The sequence below is a fragment of the Rhinoraja longicauda genome, chromosome 15, assembly GCF_053455715.1.
Source record: "Rhinoraja longicauda isolate Sanriku21f chromosome 15, sRhiLon1.1, whole genome shotgun sequence".
Taxonomy (NCBI): domain Eukaryota; kingdom Metazoa; phylum Chordata; class Chondrichthyes; order Rajiformes; family Arhynchobatidae; genus Rhinoraja; species Rhinoraja longicauda.
In genome coordinates, this window is record NC_135967.1 from 28844645 (window position 1) to 28871561 (window position 26917).

At 41.5% G+C, this 26917-nt stretch overlaps 1 protein-coding gene across 2 annotated transcripts in view; it reads left to right on the forward strand.

Annotated features, from left to right (window-relative positions):
• The first annotated feature begins 3983 nt into the window (after positions 1-3983).
• The window catches only part of klf8 (Kruppel like factor 8), a 147878-nt gene continuing 124944 nt past the window's right edge, over positions 3984-26917 (forward strand). The window contains exons 1-2 of one of the 2 annotated variants that reach the window (XM_078412387.1): positions 3984-4252; positions 24324-24395. In XM_078412387.1, coding sequence (XP_078268513.1) covers positions 4232-4252; positions 24324-24395 — 93 coding nt within the window. In that variant the 5' untranslated portion in view covers positions 3984-4231. Of the gene's footprint in view, positions 4253-14610; positions 14711-24323; positions 24396-26917 lie in introns of those variants that run through there. The other variant, XM_078412388.1, reaches the window with a different exon arrangement.

Below are 26917 nucleotides of genomic sequence, written 5' to 3' on the forward strand. Positions count from 1 at the left end.
CATTCCTTGGAGACTCATCTTTTTTGAAACAGTTCCCTGAAGGTGAATAATGTGAGTGAAATACATATTTTTGACCCATTTGATATATTGGATCAGTGTTAGTAACTTCAAGTAAGCCGTTCTCAGACCATTACACTTTTGTAAATTTATGATCAAAACAGATTACTTTTCTGATATTCCTCACTAAGTAATGCTCACTCCCAGCCAATTTATTTTTTGTTAGTTTGATTTCATAATCACGATCATCAAACATTCACAATTGTTTTCTTAGTTTATTTTCAAGGTTAATAAGCTGTTATGTCCATTTTCCTTCAATATTTTTCTTTCTTGGTGATAGGCCTGTGTATTTAGTGGGATGTATTTCCAAACATAATTTACTTTTCTTTTGTACTTTTTCTTTCCATCTCCTTGCTCAAATATAATCCCTTAAAGGCTTGTTCTTCTGAACCTTAATATTTCTATTTTATTCATTTTTGCCTGTCATGAGCCAAGTGCAATCTGAAAATCAAGAGGAGGTGGAATATACTTCTATACTAACCAGGACTAGTGTAGCAACATCACGGTACTATCTAACTTCTGTTCCCCCAATCTAGAATCTTTCTTTATAAACTGTAAACCCTTTTATTCTCTGATGGAATTTACCTCTTTTATTCTTGCTGGAGTTTACATCCCCCCCCCAAGCCTGCGTACGTGAGGCGCAAACGCAACCCGCTGACCAGGTATTGAGGGCAGAGAGTGACTTCCCAGACTCCATGGTCATTGTTTTGGGGGACTTTAACAAGGATAACCTCAGTCGTGATCTCCCAAAGTACAGACTTCATGTTACCTGCCCTACCAGAGGGAAGAGAACACTTGATCACTGTTACACTTCAATCAAGAACGCATATCGCTCTGTTCCCCGGACGGCTCTGGGTCTCTCTGATCATTGTTTAGTTCACCTTATTCCGACCTTCGGGCAGAAACTAAAATCTGCTAAGCCTGTGGTCAGAATAACGAAAAGGTGGACATGATTGGAATGTGTTCAGGGAAGCAACCACAAGCTTCAAAGAGTATAGACACTGTGACATCCTATGTCAGCTTTTGTGAGGACAGTTGCATTCCCACTAAGACCCGGATCTGGTTCACCAATGACAAGCCCTGGTGCACAGCAGAACTCAGACAGCTCCGCCAGTCAAAAGATGAGGCCGACAGGAGCGGGGATGCAGACCTCTACAGGCAGGCCAGGTACAAGCTGAGAAGAGGAATCAGAGCTGCCAAGGAAAGATACTCTAAGAAGCTGAGGAGTAAGTTTTCAGCTAATGACTCTACTTCAGTTTGGAAGGGCTTGCAAGAAATCACCAGGTACAAGAGGAACCCCCCCCCACCCCCGCTCCTTGGATAATCATCAGCTGACCAACGACCTGAACAAGTTCTACTGCAGGTTCGAGAATCAGAAACATATCCCTGGGACCCCCCCCTCCCGGATGACACAACCCTGATTGGACTGATCCAGGATGAGGACGAATCTACCTAGACAGGAAGTGACCCTGCTGGCATCCTGGTGCCATCGCAACAACCTGGAGCTCAATACTCTTGAGACAGTGGAACTGATTATAGACATTAGGAGAGTTCCCCCTCCCCTCCCCCCACTCACCATCAACAACACCACAGTCACATCTGTGGAGTCATTTAAGTTCCTTGGAACTATCATCTCCAAGGACCTGAAATGCAGGGCGCCCATCGACTCCACAGTCAAAAAGGCCCAACAGAGGATGTACTTCTTGCAGCAGCTGGGGAAACACAATCTGCCACAGGCAATGATTGTCGAATTCTATACTGCCATCGTTGTGTCCGTCCTCACCTTCTCCATCATGGTCTGGTTTGGCTCAGCCACCAAGCATGACATCCGGAGGCTGCAACGAATCATTCAATCAGCTGAGAAGGTTGTTGGCTGCAACCTTCCCCCCATTGACGAACTGTACACTGCAAGGGCCAGGAAGCGAGCGGCCAAGATCACCTCTGACCCCTCTCACCCTGGCCACAAACTCTTTGAAGCACCAGGCACAGCCAGACATAAAAAGTTTTTTTCCGCGAATAGTAGCTCTACTCAATAACCAAAAGTCTGTAGCCTCTATTTACTCTGGTTTATTTCACTCACATGTTTAAACCGTAAAGATGTATTCTTAATGTTTTAATGTTTTATGCTTATTCTTATTTGTTTACTGTATGTTCGTATTGTTACTTGCGAGAGGAGCACCAATGCACATTCCTTGTATGTGTACATACTTGGCCAATAAACTTATTCATTCATTCATTCATTCAACATATTGCAATCACTGTTTTAAAGGGTTCTTTTTATTATTTGTTGTTTATGATTAAATATTAGGTTTTAATTTGAATTTTAATACTAAAGGTGATTGTCAGAAATACTGAACATTTGAAGATGGAAGAAACCAACCTGGGCCTGAGAGTGAAATGACAGAGAAATTCAATAAATGTATGAAAATAACTGCGGATGCTGGTTCAAATCAAAGGTATTTATTCACAAAATGCTGGAGTAAATCAGCAGGTCAGGCAGTTCAGTCTGAAGAAGGGTCTCGACCCGAAACGTCACCCATTCCTTCTCTCCTGAGATGCTGAGATCAGTCTGAAGAAGGGTCTCGACCCGAAACGTCATCCATTCCTTCTCTCCTGAGATGCTGCTTGACCTGCTGAGTTACTCCAGCATTTTGTGGAGAAATTCAGTAAGATATTTTGCAATTTTTAACCAAAAAGGATGGGAATATATAACTCAGTCATATAAATACGTACAATGCAGCTGTTGGGTGAAGCTACTTCACAGGACACTAGCAAAAACACAGGAAAGCATCATGAACAAATGTTTTGTGTTAACCAAGAAAGTAATCCTGTTGGGGAAGATATCAGGCAAAAGTGTTTGTGTTATGAGTAAATTGTTGGGGTTTGTAATATGTGATAAAGATATAAATGGAAGTCATGCATAATTTAATTAGATTTCCTATTGCAGAATTCACAATTTGTTAAGGAATATGTTCTGCAAATATTTTGAAAACTTTTGATATATCAGGTAAGTAGTTGGTAAGAATATTAAGGCACGTGTTCCAAATAAAATTTTGCCAAATCCAAAAACAGAGCAAGCCACCACAAATCTCAGTGCGCTCTGCCCTCTGGGCAGTCCTTGTCACAACAACACAGGAGAAGAGAAATGGGCAGATGGGTGGCAGATGTCAGTCATTACTGAGAAATACAAAGTCAGACATTCTTCCTCCTGCGTGGGGATTTTAAAGAACATCCATTTAAATCACTCACAACTTTTTGCAGCAACATAAAGGGGGAAAAAACAGCTCGATGAAAAATGTATGGTTTAAGAAATCCTTTCAATAGGAGAATAAAGGCGAGAAGTTTTAGAAAATTAATAGTAGCTACTGAGGGTGAAACTGTAACAATCTTAATGGGAACTGGCTTATTAAAGCATATCAGGGCGTATATTTTAAGAATATTAAGATGAGAGGCATGAGGAAAAGGGGATTGACATGGATTGGTTCACCATTTTCCTACTATGTTGTAATTTTAATGTATAGTAGTCTTCCACTGCATGATGATACTATAGCATTAAAACGTAGCCCTTTCTTCGGTTGGAGTAGGGTTTCGGCACGTTGTGGCGCACCCCACCCTGTGCTCGGCAGTCAACGCCTGCCGCGAATCTGAAGGATGAGGACAGGTTGCTCGTGTTCGATGCTACGCTGCAGATTGAATTCAACCAGGGTGGAAAGCAGGGGTATTTTTATTTGGTGGGCAAAATAGATTTCAACGTTGCCATTTAGTACCGAAAGGTGCATTGCAACATTGGCATGTAGGTTGGGTTAAGAGAGACTCATGGGATCAGTGGGAATCAGACTCCGGCGCTGCCGCTTTGAGGCGGTGCCCGAGTGCGTGGTGCTGCACACAGCGACGGGGCGTTGCCGCAAGGGTGTGGTTAGGGGCAGGCTGCTGGTACCGACAGGCAACCGGGCAAGGTCGGCCTTTTCATTTATATATATTATATATATATATATATTTATTTGTACATTAAATCGACCCCCTGCCCACCTCCCCGCGCAAACACACACACCCAGTCCACGAGAACAAGCTCCCGCCAGGAAGCACAGTGAGAGAGGCAGCGACCGAGGGAGGAGGAGGAAGGCAGCGAGGAGCGGCCGCGGGCAGCCGAGCGACGCCAGCCAGCAGCAGCACCATGCACTCGGAGGTGGAGAAAGTAAGTGAGCCGCAGGCAGGGAGGCTGAGGGAGGGAAGGAAGGAGGGAGGGAGGGAGACCAACCCAACCCAACCCAACCCGTTCGTAGCCTGACTCTAGTCCCGTTGCCGGCTGTCGTCGCCGACAGTCCGCCCTCTCCCGGAGCTGCCGCCCGGCCGGGTGTGGTGTGGAGCGGGCGCGGCGCGGGGTGGGTCCCGGGCCGAGGGGCGGCTGCCGCCAGCGCCCGCCTCCGTCTCCGCGCTCACAAAGGCACGAGCTGGGGCTGCTCGGCTCGCTCAGTCCCCGACTCCGCGCTCGCGCTCCGGGCTCGCAGCGTGTCTTCAACGCGGCGCTGCAGAGTTGCCCAATGTGCAGAGTGCGGGAATGCATTCAGTAGCGCCCCCCCAAAAATACACCATTTTATTTTTGTACCCGCCAGAGAGTGCTACTAATGCTGACAATGCACCATTTAACCCTTTAAACAATCTGCGCGGATGGGGTGCCACGGCATTTGAAATCGCAATTTTCCTCACAAAAGGTTTAAATAATGTTGATTTTATTTTTTCCCATTTCTTTTTTTTTTGCCGTCAGTTTTAATGAGAAAACATAGGTTTAAGAGTAAACCTCCACAGTTGTGAAAGAGAACCAACTAAAAGAGAATTGAATTATATAACGCCTCTCTAATAGCGTCCAAACGGGACTGTCCAGCTGAATCCAACTGAACAATGACAGGGCTCTATGTACAGTACACCCCAAGAAGCTATGTTTGAGCAGCAAGTTGAAAGTTTTTCACATTTACGAAGTTTTCACTTTTTAAAAGGCCCACAACTTTGAAACGGGGAACTCCTCTCTTGTGTATATAATGGATAACTTTTATTTACTGCCTCACATGATGTCCATATTCTACTGGATATGCTGCATACAACAATGTTTGAAGATTCACGTCAAATATGAACAAAAGATTGAAACAATGGCAAAACAGCCAAGACCGTCCCAATAATTTATGCTGCAAAAACTAAAAAAGTGCCAATATTTGGCAGAAAAGAGCAAGGAAAATTTACTGTAATTGATGGTTACATTCAAATTTTCTCTACTGTGAGTAAGTATTTTAGTGAATAATGCACTCATTAATATAGCCCACCCTCATCCAAAATTGATTACAGCATAAATCTGCACGATTTTGACAGTTTAAAAAAAACCTGTCGTAAAGTTCTACTCAAGTTTATTTACACAGACTTCTATTGGGTTGAATCTCTTTTCAAACATACTGATAATTACAATAGAATTTTGTGGCCATATTTTCACAGACGCTGCCTGACCAGCTGAGTTCATCCAACTCTTTATGCTCTGTTGTGTAGGGTGTATTTGAGTTGAATTGAGTAGCCTGATAATAATTGGCTTATCCAAGGCAAAAATTGTAATGTTAAAACAAAGAATGAGGATATCCAACCATTATGGCCGTGAGGGTGTTTAATGAGACCAGCCAGTTAGTGGAGACCTAAGAGACTTGGTTCTAGTCAGTTGTTACATGATCTTTCACTACAGCTCTGTAAAAAATTTTCCCCTTTGGGTTCCTTTTTGCAAAGTGCTGTCGAATGTGTGTCTGATATCCTTCTGACAGTGAGTTTCAGATGACAAGGTGCTAAATTTATCAACAAAATCTTCAACTTTCCTCTCTTTTACTAATCACTTCAAATCTGTTGCCTTTAATTACTGACCTTTTTATTGTTGGAATCAGTTTCTTATTTTAATGCATTAAAACTCTTCATGATGTTGCATACCCTCTTGGAATCTCTTTACTGTTTCTGCGCTGAAGACAATCCCAGCTTCTTTAGTGTCCCCATGTAATGGAAGTTGCCTATCTCAGGTCCCACCTGTTCTGCACTCTGCCCACGACCACCGTGTGCAGCAGCAATAAGACCTTAGGCTTGTTTGCGGGAGTTTGTGCATTCAATAGACAATAGGTGCAGGAGTAGGCCATTCAGCCCTTCGAGCCAGCACCGCCATTCAATGCGATCATGGCTGATCACTCTCAATCAGTACCCCGTTCCTGCCTTCTCCCCATACCCCCTAACTCCGCTATCCTTAAGAGCTCTATCCAGCTCTCTCTTGAAAGTATCCAACGAACTGGCCTCCACTGCCTTCTGAGGCAGAGAATTCCACACCTTCACCACCCTCTGACTGAAAAAGTTCTTCCTCATCTCCGTTCTAAATGGCCTACCCCTTATTCTTAAACTGTGGCCCCTTGTTCTGGACTCCCCCAACATTGGGAACATGTTATCTGCCTCTAATGTGTCCAATCCCCTAATTATCTTATATGTTTCAATAAGATCCCCCCTCATCCTTCTAAATTCCAGTGTATACAAGCCCAATCGCTCCAGCCTTTCAACATACGACAGTCCCGCCATTCCGGGAATTAACCTAGTGAACCTACGCTGCACGCCCTCCATAGCAAGAATATCCTTCCTCAAATTTGGAGACCAAAACTGCACAGTACTCCAGGTGCGGTCTCACCAGGCCCCGGTACAACTGTAGAAGGACCTCTTTGCTCCTATACTCAACTCCTCTTGTTACGAAGGCCAACATTCCATTGGCTTTCTTCACTGCCTGCTGTACCTGCATGCTTCCTTTCATTGACTGATGCACTAGGACACCCAGATCTCGTTGAACTCCCCCTCCTCCTAACTTGACACCATTCAGATAATAATCTGCCTTTCTATTCTTACTTCCAAAGTGAATAACCTCACACTTACCTACATTAAACTGCATCTGCCATGTATCCGCCCACTCACACAACCTGTCCAAGTCACCCTGCAGCCTTATTGCATCTTCCTCACAATTCACACTACCCCCCAACTTAGTATCATCTGCAAATTTGCTAATGGTACTTTTAATCCCTTCGTCTAAGTCATTAATGTATATCGTAAATAGCTGGGGTCCCAGCACCGAACCTTGCGGTACCCCACTGGTCACTGCCTGCCATTCCGAAAGGGACTCATTTATCCCCACTCTTTGCTTTCTGTCTGTCAACCAATTTTCTATCCATGTCAGTACCCTACCCCCAATACCATGTGCCCTAATTCACCCTGTAGCCATGCAGATTTCTCCCATGTCCCAAATATGTGCCGGTAGGTTAATCGGCTAATACAGTGCCCTCGGTAATGTTTGGGACATAGACCCATCATTTATTTATTTGCCTCTGTACTCCACAATTTGAGATTTGTAATAGACAAAATCACATGTGGTTAAAGTGCACATTGTCAGATTTTATTAAAAGGTATTTTTATACATTTTGGTTTCACCATGTAGAAATTACAGCATACATAGTCCCCCCATTTCAGGGCACCATCATGTTTGGGACACATGGCTTCACAGGTGTGTGTAATTGCTCAGGTGTGTTTAATTGCCTCCTTCATGCAGGTATAAGAGAACTCTCAGCACCTAGTCTTTCCTCCAATCTTTCCATCACCTTTGGAAACATTTATTGCTGTTTATCAACATGAGGACCAAAGTTGTGCCAATGAAAGTCAAAGAAGCCATTATGAGACTAAGAAACAAGAATAAAACTGTTAGAGACATCAGCAAACAGGCTTACCAAAATCAACTGTTTGGGACATAATTAAGAAAGAAAGCACTGGTGAGCTTACTAATTGCAATGGGACTGGCAGGCCAAGGAAGACCTCCGCAGCTGATGACAGAAGAATTCTCTCTGACAAAAAAAAATCCCCAAACACCTGTCCGACAGATCAGAAACACTCTTCAGGAATCAGGTGTGGATTTGTCAATGACCACTGTCTGCAGAAGATCTCATGACCAGAAATACAGAGGCTGCACTACAAGATGCAAACCACTGGTTAGCTGCAAAAATAGGTGGCCAGGTTACAGTTTGCCAAGAAGTACTTAAAATAGCAACCACAGTTCTGGCTAAAGGTCTTGTGGACAGATGAGATGAAGATTAACTTATGCCAAGAGTAAAGTGTGGAGGAGAGAAGGAACTGCCCAAGATCCAAAGCATACCACCTCATCTGTGAAACACGGTGGTGGGGGTGTTATGGGTTGGGCGTGTATGGCTGCTGAAGGTACTGGCTCACTTATCTTCATTGATGATACATCTGCTGATGGTAGTAGCATAATGAATTCTGAAGTTAGACACATCCTATCTGCTCAAGTTCAAACAAATGCCTCAAAACTTATTGGCCGGTGGTTCATTCTACAGCAAGACAATGATTCCAAACATACTGCTAAAGCAACAAAGGAGTTTTTCAAAGCTAGAAAATGGCCAATTCTTGAGTGGCCAAGTCAATCACCCAATCTGAACCGAATTGAGCATGCCTTTTATATGCTGAAGATAAAACTGAAGGGGACTAGCCCCCAAAACAAGCATAAGCTAAAGATGGCTGCAATACAGGCGTGGCAGAGCATCACCAGAGAAGACAACTGATGATTTTCATGGATCGCAGACTTCAAGCAGTCATGATTGCATGCAAAGGATATGTAACAAAATACTAAACATGACTACTTTCATTTACATGACATTGCTGTGTCCCAAACATTATGGTGCCCTGAAATGGGGGGACTATGTATAAACATTGCTGTAATTTCTACACGGTGAAACCAAAATGTATAAAAATACCCTTTATTAAAATCTGACAATGTGCACTTGTGATTTTGTTTCTATTACACATCTCAAATTGTGGAGTACAGAGGCAAATAAATAAATGATGGGTCTTGTCCCAATCATTATGGAGGGCACTATCAATTGTACCTAGTTCCCATGTGGTGGTGGTGGTGGTGGTGGGGTGGGGTGGGGTGGGGGGGGGGGGGCAAGGGGAAGAGTTGATGTGTATGTTCTAGAATAGATTGTAGGAAGCTAAAGGAGGGTTGGCATAAATTTGCTGATCCAGTTTGTCCCCTTTTGTGTTTGGAAATATGAACTGATGTATCGTGGCCAGAGTAAGGGGTGTCTATTTAAATAGAGATGAGGGAGAATTTATTATGATTCTTTGGAATTCTCTACCCCAGGGAATTTGGAGAACTGTGGAGGCTGAGTTGCTGTGTATGTTTTAGGCAGTTTTAAAAATGTCATGTTTTCCTATGTGTTGCTGGAGAACATTCAAGAATTCCAGGCTTCATCTTTGATGAATTGTGGAATAGGTTTGAGGATCCATTTGGCCTATTCCTGCTTTTATTTCCTTTTTGGAATGGAATATAATATTTCAGCTGAGGTCTAATCAGTTCCGCTGTAGTTTTTTTCATTTTTTTTCATATATATACAGCCGGAAACAGGCCTTTTCGGCCCTCCAAGTCCGTGCCGCCCAGCGATCCCCGCACATTAACACTATCCTACACCCACTAGGGACAATTTTTATATTTACCCAGCCAATTAACCTACATACCTGTACGTCTTTGGAGTTCCAACTTAATATTGCTTAGCTGATTTCGGGTGTCTATTATGTTAAGACTTAAGACGTCAAAATCATTGTGATCTGTGTCTGAGGAACACTCAATAATCCGGTTCCAGCATGTACGAATAAAATGCTGAAAAAAACATTGTGGTTGAGCAGCACCTATAGAGGGAAACAGAATTCAAGATTTGCATCGATTTGATGATTTTTTCATAGGCATTTTGACTGTATTTTAAGCAGGCTCTAAAATAATTGCAGATATAAAACAGCTTTACGGAAATATTGATAAATATTGCATGTACTCAGCAGGGTTTGAAAGAAGCAGTTCTTGGCAAAGATCACCATAATTTGATTCGATTTGATAGGATAGTTGTTTGTTCATTGGGAAATTTACTTCTGGAAGTTTTTCCAAGCTTAAAAAGTAAAAATTTTGGTGGATGTAGTTGTAGCTGGCTATTTAAAAACAAAATGTAAATAAACTGCACAGCAGTTGTAAAATGGGTAGTTTCAGGTGGGAATACACATTAAAATTAATGGGAAATCCTATCGTATTAAAATCTTGACGTATTGTTAAAATTACTTAAGTGATCTGCCTCTTAAGTTGCAATAAATAACAACAGAACAACAGAGAATCAATATTCAATACCGTTAATGATGAGCAGGTTGAACTGGGGTAGGCCAAAGATTTTAGTACTAATTCTGCTTCTGTAGCTATTATTCAGGGATGAAGCAATATCAGTGCACTTATTTCTCATGCTTAAGTGAGCAAAATAAGAATTTTGCATGTGGTTAATAAATGCTACATTTAATGGTTACTGATTCTGGAGGGCACACCAACATAATTCATCATTTTTGGATGGATGTGCCAAAATTAAATTATTTGTTTTCAATCCTTTTATGAATGTTTATCAGATGTACATATTCAATACCCAGTGGTGAGATTCAAGACAGCACGCCTTTCACACAAGCACACAGCTCCAAACACTTCCTAACATGCTAACCTATGTAGGAAAATAACTGCAGATGCTGGTACAAATCGAAGGTATCACAAAATGCTGGGGTAACTCAGCGGGTCAGGCAGCATCTCTGGAGAGACCCTTCTTCAGTTACCGGGAAATCAGGCTGATCTCCCGGTGGTTGAACACTTCAACTCCCCCTCCCACTACCAGTCTGACCTTTCTGTCATGGGCCTCCTCCAGTGTCATAGTGAGACCCATCGCAAATTGGAGGAACAGCACCTCATATTTCGCTTGGGCAACTTACAGCCCAGCGGTATGAACATTGACTTCTCTAACTTTAGATAGTTCATCTGTCCCTCTCTTCCCCTCCCCCTTCCCAGTTCTCCCACTATCTTCCTGTCACCATCTATAATCTTCCTTTGTCCCGCCCTCCCTGACATCAGTCTGAAGAAGAGTCTTGCAATACTATTGGATTTACAATTTTTGACCAATAGGAAGTGGGAAGAAACACCTGCTTGGGTTTAGCTCTTTGATTGGTGGATTCCAGTGTCCTTGGCTGGGAAGTGATGCAATGCAGAAGGTAGAAAATTAGGCAAGTCCAGCTAATTGGCTTGCGCATAGTAATTTCTCTTTGACAATGGCTTTATTGAGACACCAAATCTACAGGTACAGCATTGAAATTGCTGTTACTATTGCAAATTGAAATTGATTACAGTTTAGATTTTCATGTGATACCTATGTCATTCTCAAAAGTTGGTTGTTGAGCCTTGAATTTGGTAATATACAAGATGAAGTGGCAAATATTTAAATGAAGTATGTTTCACAAAATTGTTAGCTTCATCTGAATTGACATCACTTGGAGGCATTTTGTAAGAAAACCAACAGACTATTTTGCAGAAATTTCTCTAAAATAATTTGTGAAGAATTATGAAAATTATTATTGATCTTCAAAATTTGCAAAATAATACTAATAGATATTGAAATTGGTGCTTTCATGCATTTGCAAAGCAGTAGTGATTTAATTAACAATACTTACAAGACAATAAGAGTAAATGAAGTGTGAAACTAAGATGAGTGAATATTACGGTGATTAATTATTATTATTAGTTATTAGGAAATTATAAATATTCTATTACTGAGAAACATCAATTTATTTACAATTATAAAAATTGCATGATGGCATATGCAAATTGAAAGATTTGGGCTATTTGCCCATAATTGCATTTGGTTGTGATGGAATTTATTATGTGTTGGAACAAACGTCAGATGGAAGGAAGCAGCAGAGTAAATCCGTGATTGACAGCATTTTACAGAAGATGGAATTGTGATCTATCGACATATTCCATTGCACAAGATCAGTGCAGTTTGAAATGCATCAAGGCTACACAAATGATGAATAATGATGATCCCTGAAGTTCTAAACTTCTCCTTTAAGGGACAAGCTATGCATGAAATCCCGTACAATTTGGGTGCAGAATTGGCCCATCTATTGAACATCTATTGGAGTGTGTTTCAGCATTACATTTTTTGAGAATTATGGCCAGTAAGATAATAGGTTGTGTAGGATGTCCCTGATAATATTTGTTCTTGCTTTTTGACAGAACTCTTTCCGGGAAAATTTTAATATTAGCAAATGTGAAAGATGTGGGTGCATTTAGCAGTGACTAGCAATTTTGGTAAAAGTTAACTATACACTTGACTGGCTCTGGTCTTGCCCTCTAAATGTACTGATTAGAAGTTTCTTCCTGCCCTCTGTGTCAGACTCATTTTACAAACGCTATATCTGCTCACTCATTGCAGAAGCTAGACTCTATTGAGAGTAACCACATCTCCATTATTGTCACATGTTAATGCACTGAAAAGACGAGGATTTTTTTGCCGTGCTAAAGTTACTATATAAATGGCAATTGTTAGAGTTTTAGCATGTTGAAACCATGTATTTCTGCCTCCTACCATTCATGCTTGAATTGGGTTGAAGGAGGTGTGTTGTGTTCACCACTCTAGCAGTGAGCTGGACTGATTTCGGGACAGACAGGAAAGTGTTGCACCCAGATAGAAGCCTTAAGAATAGTTGGAGCTCTGCTTTGGAGTTTTGTTTTAATGTACTGAACTACACTTGTATCTGTTTAGTGAAATGCTGTCTTAGCCTGTGCAAGAAAAGAATAAGTTGCAGGTGTTGTCATTTGTTGTATGGTTGGAGGCGATTGTTTTTGCAGTTGTTCACCTTTTTATCACCTTGGCTATCACCAGGGGAAATCAAGGTGAATAGGAGTCCAATTTGAAGATTTCTGATATAAATTATCCTTCTGATGAGATCTTGCACGTTGACTTGCAAGTAAAGAGAAGGTGAGAAACGTCTTTGTGAATTTTATGACAGAGGTATCCCTTGGCTGAATTTCTTGAGTCGTCGTAAGAGATCAATGAGCAGATGAGATTGCAATAAAAGGGGTTAGAAGATGTCCCACAAGGATCTGTGAAATGTTATATTGAAATGGTACATGCAAAACTTTGTGTGCAAACAACAATGCAGGGAGGGATAGTGGTTTGGTTTCTTTAAATGATGAATCCTTAAAATCAGAGAAAAATCCTTGTACGCCAAAGAAATGTGAGTGTGTATTGAGAAAGTGAAAGAAAGAATGGGAAGGATAAGAAGTGTGATTGGATGTGAATCGTACATTCATTCGCATTCCTTAGGTGTGGAATGAACTTCAAGGTCAATGAAGTTCAGTCTCCATCAGTCTGAAGAAGGGTCTCGACCCGAATTCCTTCTCTCCAGAGATGCTGCCTGACCCGCTGAGTTACTCCATAACACCCCCACCACCGTGTTTCACAGCATTTTGTGTCTACCTTCAAGGTCAATGAATCTCTTTCTGACAATTCTGGTGATAGTTGAAAATACAATAGGAACCTGTTATTTTTCTTTTGCTAACTTGCACCATTCCCTTTGGGGTTTTGCCTGTCCTCTCTGGCCTGCAGACCTGTCAACCTGGAATCCACCAAGAATCTCTGTACTCATTGGAAAATCTGGTCTCTTCTGTCTGTCACTGACATTTTTATAAGTGTGAAAAGTGTTATAAATAATTCCTTGCTATTCTTTGATTGGTTGAAACCTATTAAGGACTATACAGTGTTGTATATTTTTTCTATTTGTGTTAAACCAAAAAGGAAGCACATTTTCTTAACTATCCTAATGAGCCTATTTTCCTATTATTGGGATATTAGGACCACCCAATTCGAAAGTCATCACTGAGGAAAATCCAGCCGCAGAATTCGAGTCTCAATGGTCTCCATAAGACTGCAGTGAAAATGATTGAGTAATTAAATGTATTTCTTTTTAGAGATTACAGTTTAGTTCTGGGAAATTTGACAAGTTAGTATCCTGTTCACTAAATATATTGGAGGATCTAAACTAAACCTTGTCGATTTCATGATAAGCAACTGGCCAAAAGTGAAATAATTAATATTAACATAGGGGAAAAAGCTGATTGATGAACGTGTTAAAATATAGTTCGTACAAGACTAAGGATCATTAACCAGAAAAACTGACATTGTAGCCTTGAATGATTGGAGGGATAGTGTGCAAAGGGTCATATAAGGGTCATCTGCTAATATGACATAATTGACCATTTTGAAAAAATGAAGGGGATTTTTTTGCCCCTTGTGACAGTGACCAAGCAATCATTCAGTGGACATTTGTGGAGGATTTTGAACTTTATTCCTCAAAGCAATTATATTCATTTAAAGAGCCGAACAGACACAAATGGTGGGCCAACCCCCTGGTACAGATTCTGTTTTTTTATTTGTACAATTCCAGCTTTATATTTCATTTCAATTGTCACTTGATGTTTTTGTGTCACGTTTGTAGTTAGTCACAAGCCCCCCATTTCTACTGGCTGCAGATTCTGGGCACACTGTGGTTTGAAGCAGAGGAGAGTATTGTCTTGCTTCAGGAGACGTCCCACCCACTGACCAGCAGTGCGGTAAAGTCTCTCACGTGATCAGTGACGAATGCTGACAAGTGCTGTGGGCGGAAGAATAGACTAGGCTCAGAAAACCAGCTATGCAAGAACTTTCCTTTCACTATAAAAAAAATCCTGGACTATGTAGAATAGCAGGTCAGTGGATTCTGTTTGCATGTAAATGATCAGTGCTGTGATAGCTTCCTATGTCAAACAAAGGCATAGGGTGGCAAGAGTTTAACACACTGACTTTAACTAAGATTTCTGCTAGGCCCTTGAGGTTAACTATTTCAGGAAATGGTGTAGTTTTTCACCAGGCTTCAACAGCGCACTGCTGTTATGTCTCAGCACTCGCATCATTTTTTACTTTGAGTGTTAAGATCAGTCTTGTTTTACAGTTTATTTTTGTTTAGTGAAAAACCTAATCGTTTCCCTCTAAATTCCTTTCTCTTTTCTGAGCTGTATCCTCAGGCTATCATGTTGATTTTGTCTTGGTGGGGCTGTGCTTGAATCACACTTCTGTTTGACTGAAAAGCTCACTTATGCAGAAGGGGCAAGAGACACCTGCCCTCTGGACACTGAGTCATAATATTGGGCCTGGTTAAATATCTGCCAGTCCACCTCTGACTTTTGAGGAGGAGCACAGTTTGTGTTTCTATTTATAACTGTCCCGAATTGGAAGTTGATGGAGTAGATTTTGGAGATGAGGCAATAATTTGGTGGATACCTATACAATTTGTGGCTGGCAGAAACTGCTTTAGCTTGGTTCACCATTTTAATTGGTAACGAGCAATGAGGTCAGATGCAAAACCTTATTCTTCTGGATGAGACCTCATTGTGCATATGGCCCACATGTTAGTAGAGGACACAAAGTTTGGATGTAAATGGCAATCATTATGCAGGTTTAGTTAAGATAGTGAGTCCTTAAAGGAGAAGTGGTATTTATGATTGCTACAACATCATTTCCTCAAATGAGCATGCTCCACTTTTGAATTTGTAGGCAATGTCTATGAGAGTGTTTATATAAAAAAAAAGTGGCTTGTATTAGATTTGGATTACTTGCAACTATTTCCAGAGGTACAGTGCCCTCCATAATGTTTGGGACAAAGACCCATCATTTATGTATTTGCCTCTGTACTCCACAATTTGAGATTTGTAATAGAAAAAAATCACATGTGGTTAAGATTTTAATAAAGGGTATTTTTATACATTTTGGTTTCACCATGTAGAAATTACAGCAGTATTTATACATTGTCCCCCCATTTCAGGGCACCATAATGTTTGGGACACAGCAATGTCATGTAAATGAAAGTAGTCATGTTTAGTATTTTATTGCATATCCTTTGTATGCAATGACTGCTTAAAGTCTGTGATTCATGGACATTACCAGTAGCTGGGTGTCTTCTCTGGTGATGCTCTGCCAGGCCTGTATTGCAGCCATCTTTGGCTTATGCTTGTTTTGGGGGCTAGTCCCCTTCAGTTTTCTCTTCAGCATATAAAAGGCATGCTCAATTGGGTTCAAATCAGGTGATTGACTTGGCCACTGAAGAATTTACAATTTTTTAGTTTTGAAAAACTCTTGCGTTAGCAGTATGTTTGGGATCATTGTCTTGCTGTAGATTGAACCGCCAGCCAATGAGTTTTGAGGCATTTGTTTGAACTTGAGCAGATAGGATGTGTCGATACACTTCAGAATTCATTATGCTACTACCATCATCAATGAAGTAAGTGAGCCAGTACCTTCAGCAGCCATACATGCTCAGGCCATAACACCCCCACCACTGTGTTTCAGAGATGTGGTGGTATGCTTTGGATCTTGGGCAGTTCCTTCTCTCCTCCATACTTTGCTCTTGCCATCACTCTGATATGTTAATCTTCGTCTTATCTGTCCACAAGACTTTTTTTCAGAACTGTGGTTGCTCTTTTAAGTACTTCTTCGCAAACTGTAACCTGGCCATCCTATTTTTGCATCTAACCAGTGGTTTGCATCTTGCGGTATAGCCTCTACTTCTGTTCATGAAGTCTTCTGCAGACAGTGGTCATTGACAAATCCACACCTGACTCCTGAAGAATGTTTCTGATCGATCGGACAGGTATTTGGGGATTTTTCTTTATTGTAGAGAGAATTCTTCTGTCATCAGCTGTGGAGGTCGTCCTTGGCCTGCCAGTCCCTTTGCGATTAGTAAGCTCACCAATGCTCTTTTTCTTTTTAATGATGTTCCAAACAGTTGATTTTGGTAAGTCTAAGGTTTGGCTGATGTCTCTAACAGTTTTATTCTTGTTTCTCAGTCTCATAATGGCTTCTTTGACTTTCATTGGCACAACTTTGGTTTACATGTTAATAAACAGCAATAAAAGTTTCCAAAGGTGATGGAAAGACTGGAGGAAGACTAGGTGCTGAGTGCTCTCTTATACCTGCATTAAGGAGGCAATTAAACACACCTGAGCAAGTAAAAACACCTGTGAAGCCATGTATCCGAAACATTTTAGTGCCCTGAAATGGGGGACTATGTATGAACACAGCTCTAATTTCTGCATGGTGAAACCAAAATGTATAAAATTGGCCTTTATTAAAATCTGACAATGTGCACTGTAACCACATGTGATTTTTTTCTATTACAAATCTCAAATTGTGGAGTACCGAGGCAAATAAATAAATGATGGGTCTTTGTCCCACACATTATGGAGGGCACTGTAAATACACCGAAATAAAAGCTTGGGTCCTTCAGGTGATTTGCATGCAATGAGACTGGACATACAACAGTGAGAATAATATAGTTAATCTGTTTGTGGCAGTGGTCGATAGTTAAATATTGATCAGGATACCAAGGTTATTCTTAGTTGAACAATAACATGATATTTTTGGACTTGGTTGAATATTCTAATACAAAGAGAGTTAGAAAGAGAGCACCTCTTAAGAATGCAGCACTTAATTTAAGAACATGTGTTGTTTCCATGTCTGGAGCAGCTCAAAACTATTGTCCCGAACTGATATTTTGAATGTCCTCGCTAATTAGAGAGGCAATGTGACATGTACTTCAAACTAACATGCAGATAATCTCATCGCAAGGAGAAAACCTGTTGGTAACCATCAAGATTGCCATTGTCTCTGAACACTTTTGCTACAGACTCCCTGCAATCCTGTAAATATTCACTGTATAAATATACTACACTGTTGCCCTGGAATGCCTGAGACTTGCCTCCAATTCTACATTCTGTGGTTGACATTTAAAGGCTGTGAATGACCCAGCAAGAAATCCATTTGGAAAAGTAGAACCGCCACAAACTAACAGTTGATAAGGAAAACTTGCCAATCCTCTCTGGCAGCAGTGGGAAGGCTACCTGTTTTTACAGCACTGATGGCATCGAGGCAACAAATATGTTTTGTGTGTTTATATGTAAAAGAGGACAACAAGCTGAAGGTTTTTTCTTACTCGAGCAAATACTTCTACAATTTTCCAAATATATCTGCTTACTTTATTATCTCAGGATAAAAATTATGTTTATATAGCACCTTTTCCAAAGTCAGAATGATTGTTCTCAAAAGTATTTGAGGGGCAGCAAGGTGGCGCAGCGGTAGAGTTGCTGCCTTATCGTGCCAGAGACCCAGGTTCAATCCTGACTAGAGGTATTGTCTGTATGGAGTTTGTACGTTCGCCTCGTGACCGAATGGGTTTACTCCCACATTCCAAAGACATACAGGTTTGTAGGTTAATTGGCTTCGGTAAAAATTGTAAAGTGTATGGGGATCGCTGGTCAGTATAGACATTGTGAGCTGAAGGGCCTTTTTCTGCGCTGTATCTCTAAACTAAACTAAAGAAAAATGCAGGAAGAGCAGTGCAAGCCAGGGGAGGGAGGAGATTTTCAAAACGGTGTCCAAAGTCTGGTGGAAAATGTATCTTTTTAAAGGGGAGGGGTCAAAAAGGGTTAGGGGGATGTGGCGTGTGGGGGGCTTTATGTGTATGAATTCTGTGAATTTACCCGTTTGCAATTCCAGCGGGCGTTTGGATGAATTAAGATGCGTCAAATTGCAGTCCCGAGGAACTGCAGATGCTGGAATCTTGTGTAGAACATAAAGTGCTAGGGTAACTCAGTGGGTCAGGCAACATCTCTGGAGGACATGGGTAGGTGACATTTTGGGTTTGGATCCTTCAGTATGTTAAGCTTTGCCAATCATGGTTTTTTCTTTATCTCGGCTTTCCTCCTTTTCCCAGATGGCATTCCTAGTTTTGAGGTTACTGACAGTTGTTTTACTCTGGTAATTTTGGAGTTGACACTCTACACTGCACGAATCTCCAAGGTCTCTGTTTGAAAAACAGTTTAGTTTAATTTAGAAATACAGCATGGAAACAGGCCCTTCGGCCCACTGAGTCAACACCGACCATTGATCAGCCGTCCACACTAGTTCTCTGTTATCCCACTTTCTTATCCACCCCAAATGCATTAGGAGCAATTTGCAGAGGCCAGTTAACCTACAAATCCAAAATTGTGTCAGCATGTTGCTTTGAACCCCACGCCCCATGTGGCCTCCCCCAGCCAGCGGCCACGTGCTCCCGCTCCACCAGGCGGCCGCCATTGGTGGGGATCGGGAGCACGTGGCCGCTGGATGGGTGGGGTCGCGTGGGGCGCGGGGCAGTGACGTCACATTGTCCCGTATTTGGGAGTGAGGAAGTTGGCAACCCTAGTGACTTGTCTCCAAAGACGTACAGGTATGTAGGTTAATTGACTTGGTAAATGTAAAAATTGTCCCTAGTGTGTGTAGGATAGTGTTAATAGTGCGGGGATCGCTGGGCGGCGTGGACTTGGTGGGCCGAAAAGGCCTGTTTCCGCGCTGTATATATGAAATGAAAAAATGAAATGAAACTTGAATATCACTTGTCTGGATTGGCCAATGGTGTTCAATTTATGCAATGAAATTTTCTTCAATTCAATTAAAGTCTTTTTTTATGATGTAATTATAATTCTTGAAATTTGTAGAGATTTACTGTCCTAAAAAAGAATTTAATAAAAATTTGCAGCAAAATAAACTCTTTCACATGCTTTGTTCAACGGTAAAAGTCATTCTGAAAGGAGTGAAAGAATCTTTATCAGGTCGTAGGACAACCTACACTTCTGATGAATTGAAGTGTCTCCTTTTCGAACCATATTATTAGCCTTTTAATCCAGATTATTAACTGAATTTAAATTCCACAGCATCGCAGTGTATTTGACATTGTGTCACTGGAGCTGATACATCAGCCATTCCTTCTCTCCAGAGATGCTGCCTGTCCCTCCTGAGTTATTCCAACATTTTGTGTCAATCTTCGATGAAAACAAGCTCTTCAGCCTACCGAGTCCACACCAACCATTGATCAGCCGTTCATACAGGTTCTATGTTATTTCACTTTCACATTAAAGGCATTTTACAGAGGCCAATCAGTGGTTCAATTCACCTACAAATCCACCTACATGTGTATTTGTCATGTGGGAAGGAACCCACACAGTTACAGGGAGACTGTGCAAACTCCACACAGAAAGCACATGAGGTCACTATTGAACCTGGGTTTCTGGGGTTTTGAGGCAGAAACTATTAGCTGTGCCACAGCTGCCTTCCAATCTAGTGCATTGCATTTCGTGTTCACAAGGTAGTCACTCTTACATTGGTAGAACCGCTTTGCTGTATTCCCGCGTTCAAACTGAAGGGATAATCCTTAACTTCCCATTGCCTCCCACTTTATTTTTCCATGCCCCTTTCACTCTGACCAAATCTGAGGATTGGTCTGAGGATTGTAGCCTTCTCCACAGACTAGAGAGTCCCAACGCAAGCTTGAAGAACGGCACCTGATTTTTCGATTTGGCCATGTGGCAGCCTTTGGGACTCAAATCAATTTACATGGTTGTAGAATTTAATATTATCAGTCTGTATCTGGCATCCATCTGTAATATTAACTCAGCTCGTTTTGTTTCTCCCTTTTTCTACTCTGGGAGTGGAGGATATGCCCAGTCTGACCTGCCTAGGTTCTTTTGTCTAGGTTCTCGCCTTCCTGTTCATTCTCTGATTAGATAACCTTGACTACAGCTTATCCCCATGGTCACTGTGGTTCCACCCTGTCAGATACACCCCCCACTTCCCTGCTACCATTCTCCCTGCAGCTTTACTGGCAACCTTTGTCTCCTTTTCAGTTCTGATGAAGGGTCTCCAACCCAAAATGTTGACTGCTTCTCTTCCCACCCTCGCTGCTTGACCTGCTGAGTATTGCCAGCGTTTTCTGTTTTAGATTTCCAGCAGTTTTTTAAAAACATTTTTCAAGGGCAATTAATGGTGGTGGCACCACAAACCCCAAAGAAATGAAACCTAGAAATTAACATTGTCAAATCATGGGTATTTTTGTTTGATGTAGCCTAACAACTTGATCATCCCCTCAATTCTGCTAATATGTAATAAAAATGAACTGCAGATGCTGGTTTATACCAAAGATAGACATAAAATGCTGGGTCAGGATGCATCTCTGGAGAAACTGGATAGGTGACATTTCCGGTTGGGGCCCTTTGTTAATCTGAAGCGTCACCTATCCATTTTCTCCAGACCTGCTGAGTTACTTCAGCATTTTGTGCTGACCCTCAATTCTGCTACAAAGTATTCTCAAAATAAACCAGTTGTTTCTCTTTCATTCATAAGGCAAAATATTTGCCTTTCACCTAGTTATTCAAACAAGACTGTTATGGTATTAACAAAGTGTGCTAATTATGTTTTGTATGTTTGGGTTAAGTGAGTGGTTCCAGTTTCCTGTTTGCGTTAGTAATCAAGATTCTAAATGGAAGTCCTTGCACGTGAATTTTGGCTGATTGAATTCTTGATTTATATCTGAGAGTTTTATTTCATGATTATGTCACTTTAGTGCACACTAACTGTTGTTGCATGTATATTGGTTATCTAAGAAAGTAGTATTGGGTCGTATCAGGTACCGTGTGTAATTGAGGAGAAACCAGAGTGCTAGAGTAACTCAGTGGCTCAGGCAGCATCTGTGGAGGAAAATGGACAAATTACCTTTTGGAGACACAAGGAACTACAGAGGCTAGAACCTTGAGCAAATCACAAGGTACTGGAGCAATGCAACAGGCCAGGCAGCATCCCGACTCCATAGACAACGTTTTGGGTCGTGACCTGTCTGTTTTCCTCCACAGATGGGGTGAGGCAGCATGCTTGGGGAAAATGCCATTTCTGGAGTAAGCAATTTTAAGTCGGGACTACATTGGTATTGAAGATCGATAAGCATTTGTGATCCCACATCTGAGACTTTGAGAACTTTTACCTATATTTAGCGTTATAACGGAAAACAAGTGATGTTTTTGTCTAGTGCTTCTCTCTAGGCACATTGATTTATTTTCCTCCGAATTTCTTGAGGTCAGCATAAATTTATGTTTGCATACCAATCAGCTTAGAATATAGATTTGGTATGGTTTGCAAATCAGCTTCCATGCGAAATTAATAGTGATTCAAAATCAGGAATGTCGTATGCATCACATTCCCCAGTGATGCTCATTTCTATGTAATTTAAAGGGATCTCTGAACAGGTTGGTGCTGCAAACCTGACTGAGTCCCCATGAAAGGTCTGTACTCAGTGGCTTCTTCTGTTGAGCCCTTGACAGAACATCTCCCAACCCACCTCTTCCCTGACTTGTCTGATTTCCTTTGCCCATCTTGCATTGGTGAAATGTGTGATGGAAAAACCCTGAGTCTACAAAGCCTGTGCAAAAGCATGGGCAAGTGTGCTACCAAATGTCCTAATGGTGGCCAATTACAGTACACTTGCTGGCCTGTATTAAACTGATTACTTAAAATAGCTTTACAAATGCTAACCAATTTTAAGGCAGTCAACTTTGCTCCTTCTCTGTGGAAGCTTTAGACAATAGACAATAGATGCAGGAGGAGGCCATTTGGCCCTTCGAGCCAGCACCGCCATTCAATGTGATCATGGCTGATCATTCTCAATCAGTACCCCGTTCCTGCCTTCTCCCCATACCCCCTGACTCCGCTATCCTTAAGAGCTCTATCCAGCTCTCTCTTGAATGCATTCAGAGAATTGGTCTCCACTGCCTTCTGAGGCAGAGAATTCCACAGATTCACAACTCTCTGACTGAAAAAGTTTTTCCTCATCTCAGTTCTAAATGGCCTACCCCTTATTCTTAAACTGTGGCCCCTTGTTCTGGACTCCCCCAACATTGGGAACATGTTTCCTGCCTCTAACGTGTCCAACCCCTTAATAATCTTATACGTTTCGATAAGATCCCCTCTCATCCTTCTAAATTCCAGTGTATACAAGCCTTCATTGTGCATATACTGTAAGATCAAAGCATAACCACATACCTATTCCCTTTTATGATTTAGACTGTGTGGTATTCACCATAGATGAATACCTGCAACACAAAACCTGCTTTCATGGTCACATCTTTACTTGGTGAATGGCTTCAGCTTTGTCTTAATCTATGTGAATTCCAACTGAAATTCTAACCCGCACATTTCAGATACTTTCCTACAGCCAGCACAACCTCCACCACATGTGTTACACAGTCACACCTGGCGATCACGTTCCCTTTTGTTCTCTTGGCCAATCTCCTTTTTCTTCGCCTGTTTAAACTTCTGTTTTGCATTTGTAAGTTTTTCTAGTTTTTATGAAGGGTCATTTATGTAGAATGTGTAGGAGGGAACTGCAGATGTTGGTTTGCACCAAAGATAGATACAAAATGCTGGAGTAACTCCGGGTCAGGCAGCATCTCTGGAGAAAAGGAATAGATGGCGTTTCGGGTCGAGACCCTTCCTCAGACTGAGAATCAGGGGAGAAGAAACTAGAGGTATGAAAAGGTACAAAACAAATAAAAGCCAGTATGAAAATGTGCAGAACAAATGAGCTGGAATAGTTTCCCTCTTCCCAAAGTACATGGCCAGTAATTCCACTTGGTCAAATGAAAATAATACTTTTGAACAGTGAACAAATCCTAATTCCCACGTGGTGTCCTCTATGGGAGAAAACTGCTGGTTAGAATTTGCCTTGCTATTAGATATTAATCTGTTTCCTGACTGTCATTTGACAGTACTCATTTTAGCTGTGCCTTTGAAGTGCTTGGAGGTAATAATGCAAATAAAGTGGTGAATTTTTCAATTGGAATAAAAAAAGACTTTCACATATGCGTCACATTGACATTTTTTCCCTCAACATTTCAGTGCTTCTGTGGAGAAAAGGAATGGGGGACGTTTCGGGCTGCCTGAAGAAGGATGTCGCCCCAAAACGTCACCTATTCCTTTTCTCCTGCCTGACCTGCTGAGTTACTCCAGCATTTTGTGTCTATATCTCCAGTGTAAACCAGCATCTGCAATTCTTTCCTACACATTTCAAAGTGCTTGACAGCCAAGAAAATCACTGTCATTCTGCTTCCTCAAACATTACTGTGATACCATTTAGACAGTCTGTTTAGAAATAATGATTGCGTTCTAAATACCAGCTGGTTTGGCTGTGGAAACTCCATTCTTTTAAGAAAATATGCAGTGCGATATCTTATGTCCACTTGCAGCATCCAGGGCCTTATTTTCTATTTCAGCTGTTGCAGTCATCACACTCTGCTGGAGTGTGGCTGAATTTTGTTTTCTGGTCCCTTGGGCACGAGAATGATGATGCAAAACTCAATCATTCTAAAAAGAAAACTTGGGCATATTGGGAAAGGATAGGAGCAAAAGCAATTGGAGATTTGAAATTGGCATTCATTTGTTAAATCATTTTCTATTTGTTTACAGTTTTCCACAAATTCAACATCTATTCTTGAGTTGTATCGTTCAAATGGAGAAAATCTGGAGGAAAAGAGTGAGGTAATAAAACGTCAATAATGCTTAAACAGAATTGCAATTTGCTGTATGATGCATAAATATTTTCCCATATTATTTTAATTGAAGTGGTAAGTTGATATAAAGAGGGAAAAAATGAATACAATTGATATTTACAATTTTGAGCTTATGCTCGCTGTTCCAATGCATTACTCTGTTCAAAAACTACCACCGCCCAAGTTACTCTGCAGTTTGTTTAGTATTTTGTATTTCAAATGTGACTTGCTGTTCCAATATCATATCTAATTGCTCTTTCCTTTAAATGGGAAAGGTTTAATCTGTGTTTTGACTTCCAAGCATGCTGACGTATTACCTTCATACTTGCGACATTTCATTTTAATGCCTGGTCCCATGGGCATTTGCAGTTACTCATAATGTTTCACTCTTATTAGCCTAGGCACCAGGTATTAGTGTACTGTGGTGAATCAGGACCTAAAACTGATTTACAAAGAAAATTATTTTTAATAGGAGTTGCTGCTGATTTTGCTTGGAGCAATAAAGCTAATTTAAATACATGACTGAGTTTAGACTTTAGGGATACAGCATGGAAAGAGGCCCTTTGGCCCACCGAGTCTGTGCTGAACAGCGATCACCCTGTGCACTAGCACTATACCACAAACTAGGGACAATTTACAATCAACAGCAGCCAATTAACCTGTACGTCTTTGGAGTGTGGGAGGAATTCAAAGCACCCAGAGAAAAGCCACATGGTCACGGAGAACATGCAAACTCTGTACAGACAGCACCCATGGTTAAGATTACACCCAGGTCACTGGCGCTGTAAGGCAGCAACTCCATCACTGGGCCGCCCCTTGTTTAACATGCGTGGAAAACTGTTTGGACTCTTTTTGGGAGTGGAAGTCTGTGGAGTTTATTTTTAAGGAAATGCCACTATGTCCTATCCATCCTGTTTGATATGGGCATGTTTTGGGCTTTCCGATTTTTCATTAATTACAGTAGATGTTGCTTGTAGCATCCACCTTTATTGCTCATTCCCAATTGCCTTTTCCATTCTGTGGCTTTGGAGGGTAGTTGAGAGTTGACCACATAGTGATGAGCACCGGTCGCCCATAGACGAGCATTGGAACATAGACATAGAAAGTAGAACAGTACAGCACAGGAATGGGCAGTCTAGCCAATAATATTTGTGGCCAACATGGGGCCAAATTAAACTGATCTCGCCTGTTTCTATATGATCCATATCCCTCTGTTCCTTGCGCTCCCATGTGCTTAACTAAAAGCCTCTTGAATGCCAGTATCGTATTTAAATGTTATATGTTAATCTACCTGTAAAGCTGCAGCAAGTAAGAATTTTATTCTTCGAGTCTCAGTGCATATGACAACAAAGCATTCTTGTCTCTTGTTAAGAATGCTAGTTTTTGTGCTGTCTGGAGTTATAGTGACCAGATGGGTTTGGTATGGCAATCTGGTAGACCATTGCTAATAGACAATAGGTGCAGGAGGAGGCCATTCGGTCTTCGAGCCAGCACCGCCATTCAATGTGATCATGGCTGATCATTCTCAATCAGTACCCCGTTCCTCCCCATACCCCCTGACTCTATCCCCTACCCCCTATCCTTAAGAGTTCTATCTAGCTCTCTCTTGAATGCATTCAGAGAATTGGCCTCCACTGCCTTCTGAGGCAGAGAATTCCACAGATTCACAACTCTGACTGAAAAAGTTTTTCCTCATCTCAGTTCTAAATGGCCTACCCCTTATTCTTAAACTGTGGCCCCTTGTTCTGGACTCCCCCAACATTGGGAACATGTTTCCTGCCTCTAACGTGTCCAACCCCTTAATAATCTTATACGTTTCAATAAGATCTCCTCTCATCCTTCTAAATTCCAGTGTATACAAGCCTAGTCGCTCCAGTCTTTCAACATATGACAGTCCCGCCATTCCGGGAATTAACCTAGTAAACCTACGCTGCACGCCCTCAATAGCAAGAATATCCTTCCTCAAATTTGGAGACCAAAACTGCACACAGTACTCCAGGTGCGGTCTCACTAGGGCCCTGTACAACTGCAGAAGGACCTCTTTGCTCCTATACTCAACTCCCCTTGTTATGAAGGCCAACATTCCATTGGCTTTCTTCACTGCCTGCCGTACCTGCATGTTTCCTTTCTGCACTAGGACACCCGGATCTCGTTGGCTAATGCCAGGCTACTTCCATAAGCAACTTCACGGGAAATATTCAAACATGGTTTGATCAGTGACAGATACAGTATGTGCCACGCGAGAGTTCAAACCGCCACCCCTGGCTATTCAGTGTCATTACTGTTACTAAGATACTGCCATAGACATCCTGGGGATGCCACCCTTGACGCAGATACTAAACTCGACTAGCTGCCAAATGCTGTGACTGCAAGAACAGATCAGGACTGATCATCCTGCCGTGATTGACTGACTGGTTTCCTGATATTTCCCCAAAGCTATATTGCCATCAATGGGATACAAGGCAAGAATTATTTGAAGACGGTCTGGATGCGCATCTCCAATTGCAAACA